At 37.5% G+C, this 13,944-nt stretch overlaps 1 protein-coding gene across 2 annotated transcripts in view; it reads right to left on the minus strand.

Annotated features, from left to right (window-relative positions):
* Aoah (acyloxyacyl hydrolase) overlaps positions 1-13,944 on the minus strand; it is a 203,312-nt gene that overhangs the window by 161,704 nt on the left and 27,664 nt on the right. The window contains exon 2 of one of the 2 annotated variants that reach the window (XM_076864004.2): positions 7,917-8,012. In XM_076864004.2, coding sequence (XP_076720119.1) covers positions 7,917-8,012 — 96 coding nt within the window. Of the gene's footprint in view, positions 1-3,159; positions 3,235-7,916; positions 8,013-13,944 lie in introns of those variants that run through there. The other variant, XM_076864014.2, reaches the window with a different exon arrangement.

Genomic DNA, 13,944 nt, shown 5'->3' on the forward strand with positions numbered 1-13,944 from the left:
GGGGGAGGAGAGGTTAGGTAAATTTCGTGCTAATAAACCTATATTAGTAGTTTTTAGATAAACACTCCTTAAATGATTCCCATGCCTACATACAGAGATAAACAGGGTCTTGACCCCAAATTTAATGTAGTAAAAGGAAACAGATGCAAAGTGAAGGCTGAGATGCCAACCTTATAATTTCACTTTGACCCCCTTCAAATATTTTAAAATTTCTCTCGAGGGCTGGGATTGTGGCTCAGTGGTAGAGCACTTGCCTAGCATGGACGGGGCCTGGGGTTCGATCCTCAGCACCACATAAAAGTAAAGGCATTGTGTTGTGTCCATCTACACTTAAAAAATAAATATTAAAAAAAATTCCTCTCGAGATTTTTTTTCTTTGATCTATTTGTATTTTAGAAGTGTGTTATTTAATTTTCATGTGTTTGGGATTTCCTGTTTGGTTTTTTTCTTTTGTTCATTTCCAGTTCAATGCCACTTGGGTCTGAGAGCAGTTACCCATTGGGCATCTGCAGGCCTAAAGGAAGAGTCACTGCTTTTAGCAAAGGTAGCTTCTCTAAATCTTAGATACAATACCTTCTAGGATATCCTCTAGTTAAGAGAAAAAGTGCTGAGCATGTGGAAAAATTAGAAGCTTCATACAATGCTGGTAGGAATATAATATAGTGTGGCCTCTTTGCTAACCAGCCTAGCAATTCCTCAAATTGTTTAGCCTATGATTGAGCAATTTGCTATATGATCCAGCACTTCTTCTCCTACATCAAAACCTGAGAGGACTGAGAGTGTCTTCAGACAAAAACTTGTGCTCAAATATTCATAGCAGCAATTATTTATACTAGCCACTCAAAGTGTTCATCAACTAACAGACTAATAAACAAAATGTTGATATACATATAATGGAATATTATTCCACCATGAAAAAATGATGAATGAATTATGCTACAACATATGTTCACATTAAAAACATCTTCAGGGTTGGAGTTATGGCTCAGTGATAGAGCGCTTGCCTAGCCTGTGTGAGGTACTGAGTTAGGTTCTCAGCACCACATACAAATAAAAAACTAAAATAAAGATCCACTGATGACTAAAATTTTTTTTAAAAAAATCTTAAAACATTATGCTACGTGAGAGAAACTACTATGCTAAGTGAAAGAAACCAATCACAAAAGATGAAATATTGTATGATTCAGTTTATAGGGAATGCCCATCAGGGGGAAATTCATAGAGACAGAAAGCAGAGCAGTGTTCCACAGGGGATGGAGAGTGTGTGTGTTTGGGGAGTGACAGCTGAGGGTTATGGAATATCCTTTGGGGACAAGAAAAATGTTCTAAAATTGATTGTGGTGATGGACTATACAAATTGATTATAGTGAATTTATAGAAAGTCTCCAAATCTATACTTTATATGGGTGAATTGGATAGCATGTGAATTTTAACTCAATAGACACGTCTAAAATCATATTAGATGATCCTTTTTAGGGATGCTGTTGAGGAGATTGCCCCCCAAAAAAACTCTGATGTCACAGGACTCTGAAACCCCAGTTACATTAGCAGCTCTTTGGCTTCTGACCTTGGGGAAGGTGTTTCTCTATGTGAACTACAATTTCCTTCACTGAAGAATGGGGCAATTATATTTGGTCCCCTTTATTATAGCATCTTGTAAGTTTAGAGAATTTTATATGAGACATTCAAAATTAAGTGAAGGAGAGAGGCCGTTTAGAAGCGAGTTTAAAGTATTGTTAATGCAGAACTAGCATAGCCCAGAGCAGAGCAATTTAAAAACTGACATTAGTAAGTTCTTTGATTAACTTACATTACCAGCCGAGAGAGGCAGAGAAAATTCATCTTCTTTCCGGTAAGATAAGAGGTATTTGTGTGTTTCTTAGAATTCTGTTTTGCTCAAGTCAAAGCGAATGGCTACAGGGTTCTCCTCACTCTCAGAGCAGGACCAGCCATTTGAACAACCATTCTCCCCAAATGAATTCTGTGGTCGTAAGCTTGAGAGGCCCCTGGAGCAATGGTGGATGTAGGGATATGAGTTGGCCTTCTGAGAGCTAAATTCTAAGATCACATGGAAGGGTGGATAACAGAAATATACAGTCTCAGGAAGGAGCAGATATCCCCAGTAGGATCAGATAGGAATCAGACTGTTACTGATACCAGTGAAGAAATAATTGTCATTAGTGTATTGATAGTAACTTATCTTCCATGGTTGGGATGTGTCCAACCGAATGTCATGTGTTGGAAAATCAATTCTCCCTGTGACAATATTTAGAGGTGGAGCCTAATATGAGGTGATTTCTTTCATGAATGGACTCATTTGTTATTGCAGGAGTGGGTTAGCTATCCTGAAGAAGGGCTTGTTACAAAAGCAAGTCTGGCTCCCTCTTGCTCTCTCACTAATTATCCTCTTTTGCCTTTCTGTCCTCTGCTATGGGATGACAGCATGAAGGCCCTCATCAGATGCCAGTGTCATACTCTTGGACTTCCCAGGAATAAATTTCTGTTCATTATAAATTACGCTGTGCTATTTTGTTATAGCAGCACCAATGGGCAAAGACACTATCTAAAGTAAAAATTATACTGTTGAACACTGCTTGGGACTAGGAAGGTGATTTCTACACATCCAAAGAATCCAAAGAATGGGAACTTGCAACAGCACAGGAAAAAAGAAAATATGTCCATTCCAAAGGGCAAAGGAGAGTTCAGAAAGGACCCGTTCAACAGTCATCATACATTAGGTGTACACCTGTGTGTGCAACAAAACCTAGGATGTTCCAATTTTTGTCACCTTCGTGTTTCCCATTGCTTTCTTGTACCTAAGATACTTTTGAAGGAACACTCATTTTTATCCTCATTCTATAGGCAAGAGCACTGAAACTTAGAGAGCTTAGATCACATACATATTAAATGGTTCAGCTGAAGTTAAAGTCTTTTACTCTAAGAGCCAATGTTATTTATAGTGTACATTTGGACACACTTAGGACATTTTGTTTGATGCCTTGTCTATCTCAGGTCAAGCAGGTACTGTTATACATTAATTATTAATGAGAAACTTGAAGCACAGTGAGACTTATTGATCATGTAACTACTTTTGAGGCTACATATTAAAATTAAATTGGTTCATTATAATTATATGCAATACTAGGATACATGAGTTACCTTCTTCCATCTAAGGCTCCATGAGTTTTTAACTATCATATTCCACAGAGATGAGATTTCTGCATAGGTGACTCAAGGAAGTTCTGGCAAGACACTCAGGGCATGTGATTCTGTTGACCCCTAGTGAGAATGATTCCATTAATCATTTTTTCCATTCACAATTCTGAGATTCTTCCAAGGTGTTTACTAATGAGAGCTGGAGGCAAAAGCGGCGGGTGAAAAGGAAGGTCAGAAATACTTTGCACAGTTTGAAAAAGCTGTCTGCCCAGGTACCAGAAAGGGCAACATGATTTACTGAGTGATTCTTTTCAAGAATGTAGCTTATTTGCTTTCTCTGCTAAGGTCATGTGCTTTATTCTTGGTTACCTTTAGAGAGAAAAGGAATACTTAAACATAGTTTCAAAAATAACTTTATGTTTATATACATAATTTCATTCTTCTATCTCCCATTTTTTGTGGCTTAGCAGACAGAAGGCAATACTGGGTTCAGTGAGGCATTGTAGACCAGGCCTATTATGTTTTCTACGAGAAACCTAAGCTAGGAGATAGTCTATCTTTGTCATCCCATACAGTTCATGTAACCATCTGGAAAAAAAAATTCAACTGGAGCAATTTCAATGGCTTAGGAAGGTTGTTTGGTTTTATTTTCAGTTTATCAATTACTGCTTTACCTGCAGATGGAAACCAGACATTCAGTCCAGGTTGAAAGGTCATTACACTTGACAGATGTAAAAGGAGGTGGACATTATTGTTCCCACTTTATGGATGGGGGAAACAGTGCCCAGAATGGTAGGCCCACAATTGAAAACCCAGCTATCTGCCTTCTTCCCTTAGCAAAGTGACAATTTCCATTTCACTAGAATCTGACTTTCAGCCTCTCATTTTACCATGTCAGACAGAAATTCCCTGTAGATGAAGAGTCAACAGGATGCCTAAATATCAGTAATCTTGTTTTGGAATTTTTTTTTGATACTATAGAAAAAAAAAAGGGCTAATCTAGAAAGTGGGATTTTTATTTAGTCTTTTACCTTTGGACAACACATCTTTGCCTAAAAAGAGAAAAGTCAAACTCAAGTTGCAAATGGTTAAATTTGTCAGTCGGGTCTATTATACACAGAAATGGCAAACAATTTAAACAAGACTTAACAATAACGATGACTTTTCCTCACTTTTGTGAAATTGTAATAACATTTTCCCCTTTTTCTGTAACTTAGAGATGTGAAAATATAAAGTCCGAATTCTTTTGTTTTCTGTTCCTATAACAAAATATTCGAGGTTAGATATTTCATAGCAAAAAAGAGGTTTATTTAGTTCTCCATTTGAATGAGAGGTTAAATATCTAAGATTGGGTGGCCCCATCTGTTCAGTTTCTGGTGAGGAACCCACTCCCCCATCCCACTTCCTTGGATGCATCACAACATGGAAGGGAAATATGCAAGAAGAAGAGAGCAATCACATGGTTGGATAGGAAGCAAGAAGAATAAGGGGTTAGATTTGCTTTCTTTTCTTTTCTTTTTTAAAGATGGGGTCTAACTCAGTTTTCTAGGCTGGTCTTAAACTCATGGCTCAAGTGATACTCCTCCTTCAGTCTCCCAAGTCATTGGGATTATAGGCATGTGTACCAGCCTTGCAAGCTTAAGAAAATTAAATTGGTACACTATAATTGTACGCAATACTGGGATTTATTGTGAAGGTTTGCTCTCTTTCTAACAACTTGCTCTCTCCCACTAGACCAGCATTAACTTCTTCCCAGAGGATGCTCCTATGACCCAGTGACCTTCTGCTGGGCCCTATCTCTTACAGATAGCACTAAGATTTATAAGAGATTGTAAATGTCTAGTAATAGGGGATAAGTCAATTAAAATATAAGACATTTATATGGTGAAGAACTATAGGGTAATTAACAGACTTGACTTAGGTCTATATGTCTTCTTGTGTGTAGATCTTAAAAACAATGTTGAGTGAAAAAGGGAAGCTGCAGAGCCATGCATACTGTTGCTCACTGAAGTCAAATTTCAGCCTACACAAAGGAAAATTATAGAAAGATGATGGCAGAAGCAGTAAAGATTTTGGAATCTCTTTGAATCTCCACATACAAGAAAAGCACTTGGATAGCAAAATTCAGAATCCACAGACAACAGTTACAACAAAACAGAGTGTCTCTATGAACCCCAATGTACTGTTAGGTAAGCATGGACATTCACAGCCACAAGTCCTGTGGCTTATCAATATCTGTACCAGAGAAAGCAGAGGGAAGCAATTGATGTCAGACAACTCTGGGAAAAGAGAATCCCCAAAGGGCTGCAGGCGTTGACTAGAAAACATGCTTGGTGGGCCAATAGAGGACAGCAGCTGAGCCTGGAAGAAGAGGTTTTGCCTACAGCAATAGTAGATGGGTGCCAGTGGCTCAAGGTCAGAAGGACTTAAGGTCTGGTGTCATTTGGCATCTGTAAGATGTAGAAACTGACCCACCAAAGCTGCCTTCCAGGACAAGGCTCACACTGAGGAAAAAATGTTACATATAGACTCAAAACTGAGCTGAATAGAAATTAAGTCTAAAGAAACTCCATATGAAAGTGGGAAGGGGAGAAGAGTCACAGAATCTCAGAAAAGAAGAGCTCACCTATGTTTTAAGCACTATTCAACAAGAAGAGCTCTGTGCATTCAGAAAGACTCTCCTCAGCCACCTCTTTCTAAGAGTTCTTAAAAACCAATTTCATATAAAAATAAGCAAGAGGAATGTATCTAGGTCAACTCCCATACAAAGTTATTATAAGAAAAAAAAGAAGGAACAGAATAGCATCTTTACAGATAGTAAAAGCATGCCAGGAAATAGGTGGGAGAGAGACAGAGAGAGAGAGAGTGAGAGAGAGAGAGAGAGAGAGAGAGAGAGAGAGAGATTAGAATATAATATAAAATATAATATCTCATGAAAGAACAGTAAAAACGAGAATGAGAATAAAACTCAGTCATGGAATAAAAGAATAGAAAATCATCGAGACATGAATTTAAAAGAAATGAACACAATATCAAGTGAAAACAATAGGTGTCTTAAGAGAAATAGAAAGTGAAAGGAGGAAAACTTTTATAGATTAAAAAATAAGTGAAGAGACAAAAATATTCAAGAGAGAAGCAAAATATCAAAGACAGACAATGAGGATTCAACAGATGGGTATAGAAATGTCAGAAGAAGAAAACAAAGTAAGAGACTGAAGAAATGCTAAAACTTTTGCTGAAATTAGAAAATATATGATCTAAATCACACATTGAGATAGAGAGAGAAAGGGAGAGAGAGAGAGAGAGAGAGAGAGAGAGAGAGAGAGAGAGAGAGAGGAAAGCATGCACACCACATGCCTGACAACATCAAAATTCAACAATTAACACCAAGACATTTTCTAATTAGATGGCTAACCTTCATAGTAAACAAAGAAAACAATTCTTTTAACTTCTAGGAGAAAAATAATGTTGACTTACAAAGGAAAAGAAAATTAGATTATCATTAGGCTTCTTAATAACATATTTAATATGTTCAGGGAAATAAATTATGCCAAGGATTTTTATATCCAGAGAAATGCTGACTTTCAAGTACAAAGGGCATAGACAACATGCTCTCAACATGCAAGAATTCAGGGAATATTGTTCCCATGAGTCCTTCCTGAGGAATGAACTTTAGATAGTAAGAGGCATCCCGAGAGAGCTGGGGTTAACGTTAATCACAGTTGTGAATGGAACTCAGACTAAATGAGGCGAACAGGGGGTGGGTGTTCTATGTGCTCAGAAAAATAGAGATCAATGATTTAGAAGGATAGAAAAATGAGGAAATCATATAAAAACAATTTTAACTGCTCTCAATAATTATAAAATACATTAATGATATTAATATTAGAACTGATAGTCTGAGAAAATTTTGTGTGTAATAGGGGATATGTGAATGAGCAATTATGGGCTATTTTAATTCTATTACTTAGTCCTTGGCAATTAGGACTTTGTGTGGAAAGAGAGACTTTGGAAAGAAGGAGACAGAGGATACAGAAAAGATTAAGAAAAACATTCTGTAGTTCCGGTTTTTAATTAGAAGTGTCAGCATGAACTCAGTAGTAGAAAAATCTACTCCAATAAAGTAGCATTGAGTTAAAAAAAAAAAAGACCCTAAAAAGTATTCTCAAAACAATGTATTCGTGATTGTTCAAGGAACAGTATTCTGTAAAGGAATAGAATTTTCTTCTTTCTGAGACTGAAAAAATTCAACTTGTCTGAACCACTATTCCATTCCTTCTTTTGTGGGGTAGATAGGAGAATTTATTAAGAACTAATTGAAATCAATGAATGTTCCCGATTATTTTCCCATTTGGGGCTTTGAGGTTAGTCATTTCCCCAGGTAATAGTGGGGCCATCTGTGTGTCTGGGTATGTGTATACAAGTTAACATGAAATCATTGAAAATTTTTTATTATTTTGATTTCTTGGTACTTAAGGCAATGATCAGCAGGTGGGCAACTCATTAATGTGACACATAAACCAGCATTGGCCATTTAACAGTTTATTCTCTAAATGTCCCCAGCAATTTCATCCTGCCATGATGGAAAAATGAATGACAGGAAGAAACTGCCTGGAGTGGCATTTTAATTTTAATTTTTATTAGCCCCATAAGAATATCAATCTGTAGAAATAACACAATCAGTTTCCATTCCATAAGCACATGCGGGTGTAAAGAAGGCAAGCAGATACACAGTAGCGCCAGACGGTCTCCATACTTACTAGGCAGGTAACTGCACAGTCGCTCCATTGAGGCCTGGATCGTAGAGTTGTGGACTTGAGCCAGCTGTTCGACCACAGATACCACCAGCACACACCCTGCAGGGAGCAGAAGAGCCCGTCAGCAGTGCACACAGAAAGCTGGGCCAGAGGGTGAAGGCAAAGGGAGGTGCACCTTATCACTAATATGCCATCATGTAAAAATGTGAATGTGTAACCGATGTGATTCTGCAATTTGTATTTGGGGTAAAAATGGGAGTTCATAACCCACTTGAGTCAAATGTATGAAAGATGATATGTCATGAGCTTTGTAACAACCAATAAAAAAAAAAGAATACAAGTCTTTCCAAAAAAAGAAAACTTTTCTTTGCTTTTTGCCTTTAAAAATCTACTGTGTGCATAAATGCACTATGCACTATGAGTCCTAGTAAAATGTGAGGTGTGGTTATGGGTTTGGGAGTCAGAAAGTTTCGGGTTATTTGTGGTCAGTTTTGCCACTTGTGATGTCTGTGACTTTAGGGAAGCAATTTGATCTTGCCTAATTTGTGCTCCTGTCTGGTCACGTCGGAGAAAGAGATGATGTTTAAATGAGATAGTGCAAGGAAAACAGCCCATACAGAGCAGAAACTTAATAGATATTTGTCCTACCCTCCTCTCTTTCCCTCCTTTCTGCAGTAGATGGTCTTGTTATGCAGGATCATCCCTATCCTATGCATTTTCAGCCTATGACCCAGGGTTAGGTTCCTAATTTTGGAACAGAGGCAGAAATTGCCTAGAAGACCTGGTATTAGTTTGATCTTGTAATCCTGGACTCACCGACTCATCTTTCTGAACCTTTAGTCTCCTCTTTACAAAGTAGGTAATAGAATGTTTCCATAGGGCTGACGTGATGATTCAACGAAACAATAATGCAACAGAGTGTGCCTGGGAAATCACAACACACACGTCAAATAGTGTATCTCAAGCTACAGAGCACACTACTTGAAAAAGAGTACCAATGTGATGAGTATCTAGAAGCAAACTTGGATCAAATCAGAAATTTAAATTAGGAATTAGGAATTTAATTCTTTTACCTCCTTTGTTAGGTGGTAAGTGTGAATGTCCAAAGCTGATAGGCTGACAGTTCTATCGTCTGAACTGCTGGAAGTCCAAACCTAGTTTTCCAAGGGGAAGGGACTCTCTTCTGAACACGCATACTGTAGTTGGTCAAAGATCCATAAGTGTGTGAAAAAAAATCATTAGATCCCATCGAGATAAGAGAAGTGGGCATTTTTCCAGGCAGAAAGAAAGAAAACTTTCTATAAAGCGAGAGATTACCAATGAAGAAATGAGAGGTGTCCGCCTTTCTAGGTATTGCAATGCCTAATGATACTTTGTTCTAGATTGTTCTGTCCCTTCTGCTGGGCAAAGAGGGGCTCATGAAATCAGATATAGTGAGATCTTGTTATTCGTGGTCTTGATGGGCTCTGAGGGTACATATATATTTGCATTTATCACTGTCAACCATTGAGTCAATTGGCTGTTTTTAACTTAATACTTGGCTCTTCAGGATGTTCTTGCATTTCAATAAATTAAATGGCTGATGCTTACCAGCATCTTATGGTCTAAAAAGCATATATATATATATATGTATATACATATATATATATATATGTATATATACACACACACACACACACACACACATATATGCTTTATTTTAAAAATAACTTTCAACAATATAAACACAATGCAAATCCATTTTAGAAAATGTTTTAAATATAGAACAGTATAAAACAGGTCATAAAACATTACTCAGCTCACTTACAGATAATCAATTTTTAAAAAATATATTAAATATATTTAACAAATATGAATATCTTCAAGATTTATTATCATAAATAATGTATAATAATCACTTATTAAATTAGGTGGAGCCAAATAAATTTTAACAACTAATTGCAACTGGAAAACAATAAGTAGTGCTATTGCAATGTGATCGGAGGATGAAAGGTGGCTTAGTAGGAAAGGAAGAGGCTTTGAAAAAGAAAAGACAAAATACTTGATTTCAGGAGCTCAGGCCCTGCCCAGATCCAGCCACACTGACAGTAGGCCCAGGTCCATCCTGACACTGGCAGACACTGCGGGAGATCAGGCTCCAGCACAGGACACCTCTTCCAACCAGCAGAATACCGCAGGAGCCCAGCCCCAGCCCAGGTCTGCCTACACCAACATACGTGGGACCCAGGCCCTGTGGAGGTCTGAGTCCACCACCCCCACCACCACCTGGGAGCCCAAGCCTAACCCACTTCCATCTTGGGACACTGAAGACATCACCATAGCCTTCTCCACAGAGTAGCCAGCCCCCATCTTTTGACAACAGACAGAGCCTAGAAACAGCTGCATTTCAGAGCAGGCCCACCCTTTCAGCCCCATCTCCATAAGACATTGCATCCATCTTGGGGCACCTCCACTATTATCTTAAGTTACTTCAGCTATTGCCACCGCCATCTTGAATTGCAGTAGTATACATTGGGGGACACCAGCAGGGTCTGGAAGCCCAACATCAAGGTGAGGTACAGATAATTTACACGGATACTACAAGAATACAGGGTAGAAACTGCAATATCTCAGATCCACACTGCAAGAAAGGAAGACACATAGACAACATGAAAAAATAATGGAGGAAAGTGTCCCAAACAAACCAGGATACTACAATAACAGAACCCATGGACAGCAAAGTTGATGAAATGTCAGAGAAGGAGTTCAGAAAGTTCATAATTAAAATGATCTATGAATTAAAAAATAACCTAAATGAGCAAATACAGGCAAAAAGTGATCACTCAGAGAGGGAGAGAGAGAGAGAGAGAGCGCACAAATACAGGTAGCAAAAGATTGCTTCAAGAAAGAGATAGAGACTCTGAAAAAAAACAGGCAGAAATCCTTGATATGAAGGATTCAATAAACCAAATAAAAAACTCAATAGAAAGTATAACCAACAGACTAGATCACTTGGAAGAAAGAATATCAGATAATGAAGATAAAGTATACATTCTGGAAAAGAATGTTGACCACACAGTGAAGATAGTAAGAAACCACGAACAGAACATCCAAGAATTATGGGACAATGTCAAAAGACCAAATTTAAGAGTTATTAGGATAGAGGAAGGCACAGAGTTTCAAACCAAAGGAAGGCACAATCTCTTCAATGAGATAATATCCGAAAATTTCTCAAGCATGAAGAATGAATTGGAAAACCAAATATAAGAGGTTTACAGGACACCAAACGTACAAAATTACAACAGAGCTACACCAAGGCACGTTATAATGAAAATGCCTAGCATGCAGAATAAGGATAGACTCTTAAAAGCTGCAAGAGAGAGGAATCAGATCACACATAGGGGGAGACCAATTCATATCTCAGCATATTTTTAACCCAGACCCTCAAAATCAGGAGATCATGGAACAACATATACCAAGCTCTGAAAGAAAATGAATGCCAACCAAGAATCTTTTCTTAAAAAATATTTTTTTAGTTGTAGTTGGACACAATATCTTTATTTTACTTATTTTTATGTGGTACTGAGGATCGAATCCAGGGCCTCGCATGTGCTAGGCGAGCACTCTACCGCTGGACCACAATCCCAGCCCCCAAGAATCTTCTATCCAGTAAAATTAAGCTTTAGATTTTATGATGAAATAAAAACCTTCCATGATAAACAAAAGTTAAAAGAATTTACAACTAGAAAGCCTGCACTACAGAATATCCTTGGCAAAATATTCCATGAAGAGGAAATGAAAAACGGTGGTGAAAATCAGCAGAGGGAGGAATTACGCTAAAGGAAAAACTAATCAGAGGAGAAACTGTGATAGTAGGAACAAATGTGACTCCATTTTGTTTTATGACTTCATACTGTAAAACAACCATGCCAAGTAGAAGAGTCATGACTGGGGTAAAATGTTCTTTTCCTTTTGCTATAGAAACCTTTAAGAACACAAAAGTACCTAATGGGGCATTGTTTCTGTAACTAGGGTAACAGGGCTCTGTTTCTGTAACTGGGGTGATTGGGCTAACTGATTGGTTAGGCTTTCCTCCGCTTGACTGCATTGTCCCGCTTCTGTAACCTGGCTTGCTTGCATTGGCTAGACCCCCGAACATCCCTTTTGTGGTTTTCAGGCTTACAAGGAGCGCCCTTGCAATTGTTCTGGGCTGATCAGGAGAACAGCTTTATGTTCTGGTCAGCTGCCACCGCTGTGCTTCAATAAAGGCTTGATTGGATTATATGTGAATGGTCTGGAAGTCAGTTTATGAAACCCTGGGACGAAGCTTTAACTATAACAAAACCAAGTCAAGGTAAATACCAAAAATAAACAAAAGTGACTGGGAATACAAACCATGTCCCAATAGTAACCCTGAATATTAATGGCCTAAACTCATCAATCAAAAGAAATAGACTATAAGATTGTATTAAAAAAAAGACCCAACAATATGCTGCCTCCATGAGACTCGTCTCATAGGAAAAGATGTCCACAGACTGAAGGCTTAAGTTTGGGAAAAATCATACCACTCACGTGGACAGCAGAAGCAAGCAGAGGTTTTCATCCTCATATCAAATTATGCAGACTGCAGGCTAAAGTTAATCAAAAGGAATAAAGATGGACACTATATACTGCTCAAGGGAACCATAGGCCAACAAGACTTAACAATTATAAATATATATGCCTCAAACAATGGAGCATTTACATTCATCAGACTCTTCTCAAGTTCAAGAGTCAAAGAGACCACAACACAATAATTTTGAGTGACTTTAACACACCTCTTTCACCACTGTGTAGATCTTCCAAAAAAAGCTGAACAAAGAAGCCATAGAACTCAATAATACAATCAATAACTTAGACTTAACTGACATATGTCGAATATTTCACCCTTCAATGAGTAAATACACTGTCTTCTCAGCAGCACATGGATCCTTCTCTAAAACAAACCATATGTTATGCCACACAGAAACTCTTAGCAAATGTAAAAAAGTAAAGATACTACCTGCATTTTATCAGATCATAATGGAATGAAATTAGAAATCAATGATAAAATAAGAAATAAAAGCTACTTTGACACTTGGAGACTAAATAATAGGGTACTAAATAAACATTGGGTTGCAGAAGACATCAAGGAGGAGATTAAAAAAAATTTAGAGGTGAATGAGAACACAGGTACAACATATCAAAATCTCTGGGACACCATGAAGGCAGTTCTAACAGGAAAGTTCATTGCATGGGGTTCATTCCTTAAAAGAAGAAAAAGTCAACAAATAGATGACTTAACATTACATCTCAAAGCCATAGAGAAAAAAAAAGAACAAATCAACACCAAAAGCAGTAGAAGACAGGAAATAATTACAATCAGAGCTGAATTCAAAGAAATTGAAACAAAAGAAACAATTGAAAAAAATTGACAAAACAAAAAGTTGGTTCTTTGAGAAAATAAATAAAATCGACAGACCCTTAGCCATGTTAATGAAGACAAGGAGAGAGAAAACTCAGATTACTAACATACATGATGATAAAAGAAATATCACAACAGACACTACAGAAACACAGAAGATAATTATAACTTATTTTGAAAATTTATATTTCAAAAAAATAGAAAATATTGAAATCATTGACAAATTCCTAGAGTCATATGATTTGCCCTAATTTAATCAGGATGATACACACAATTTAAACAGAACAATTTCAAGCAATGAAATACAAGATGCCATCAAAAGCCTACCAACCAAGAAAAGCCCAAGAAGAGATGGATACATAGCTGAATTTTACAAGACCTTTAAATAAGAACTAATACCAACATCTTCAAATTATTTTGTGAAACAGAAAAAGAGGGAGTACTTCCAAACTCAATCTATGAGGCCAATTTCACCCTGATTCCCAAACCAGGCAAAGACACATCAAAGAAAGAAACTTCAGACAAATATCTCTGATGACCTTGCTATCTCCCCTTCCCTCTCATCACCTCTCTCTACCCAATCTACTGTGACACATTTCTCTCTCTCTC

Source organism: Callospermophilus lateralis, chromosome 1 (genome assembly GCF_048772815.1).
Source record: "Callospermophilus lateralis isolate mCalLat2 chromosome 1, mCalLat2.hap1, whole genome shotgun sequence".
Taxonomy (NCBI): domain Eukaryota; kingdom Metazoa; phylum Chordata; class Mammalia; order Rodentia; family Sciuridae; genus Callospermophilus; species Callospermophilus lateralis.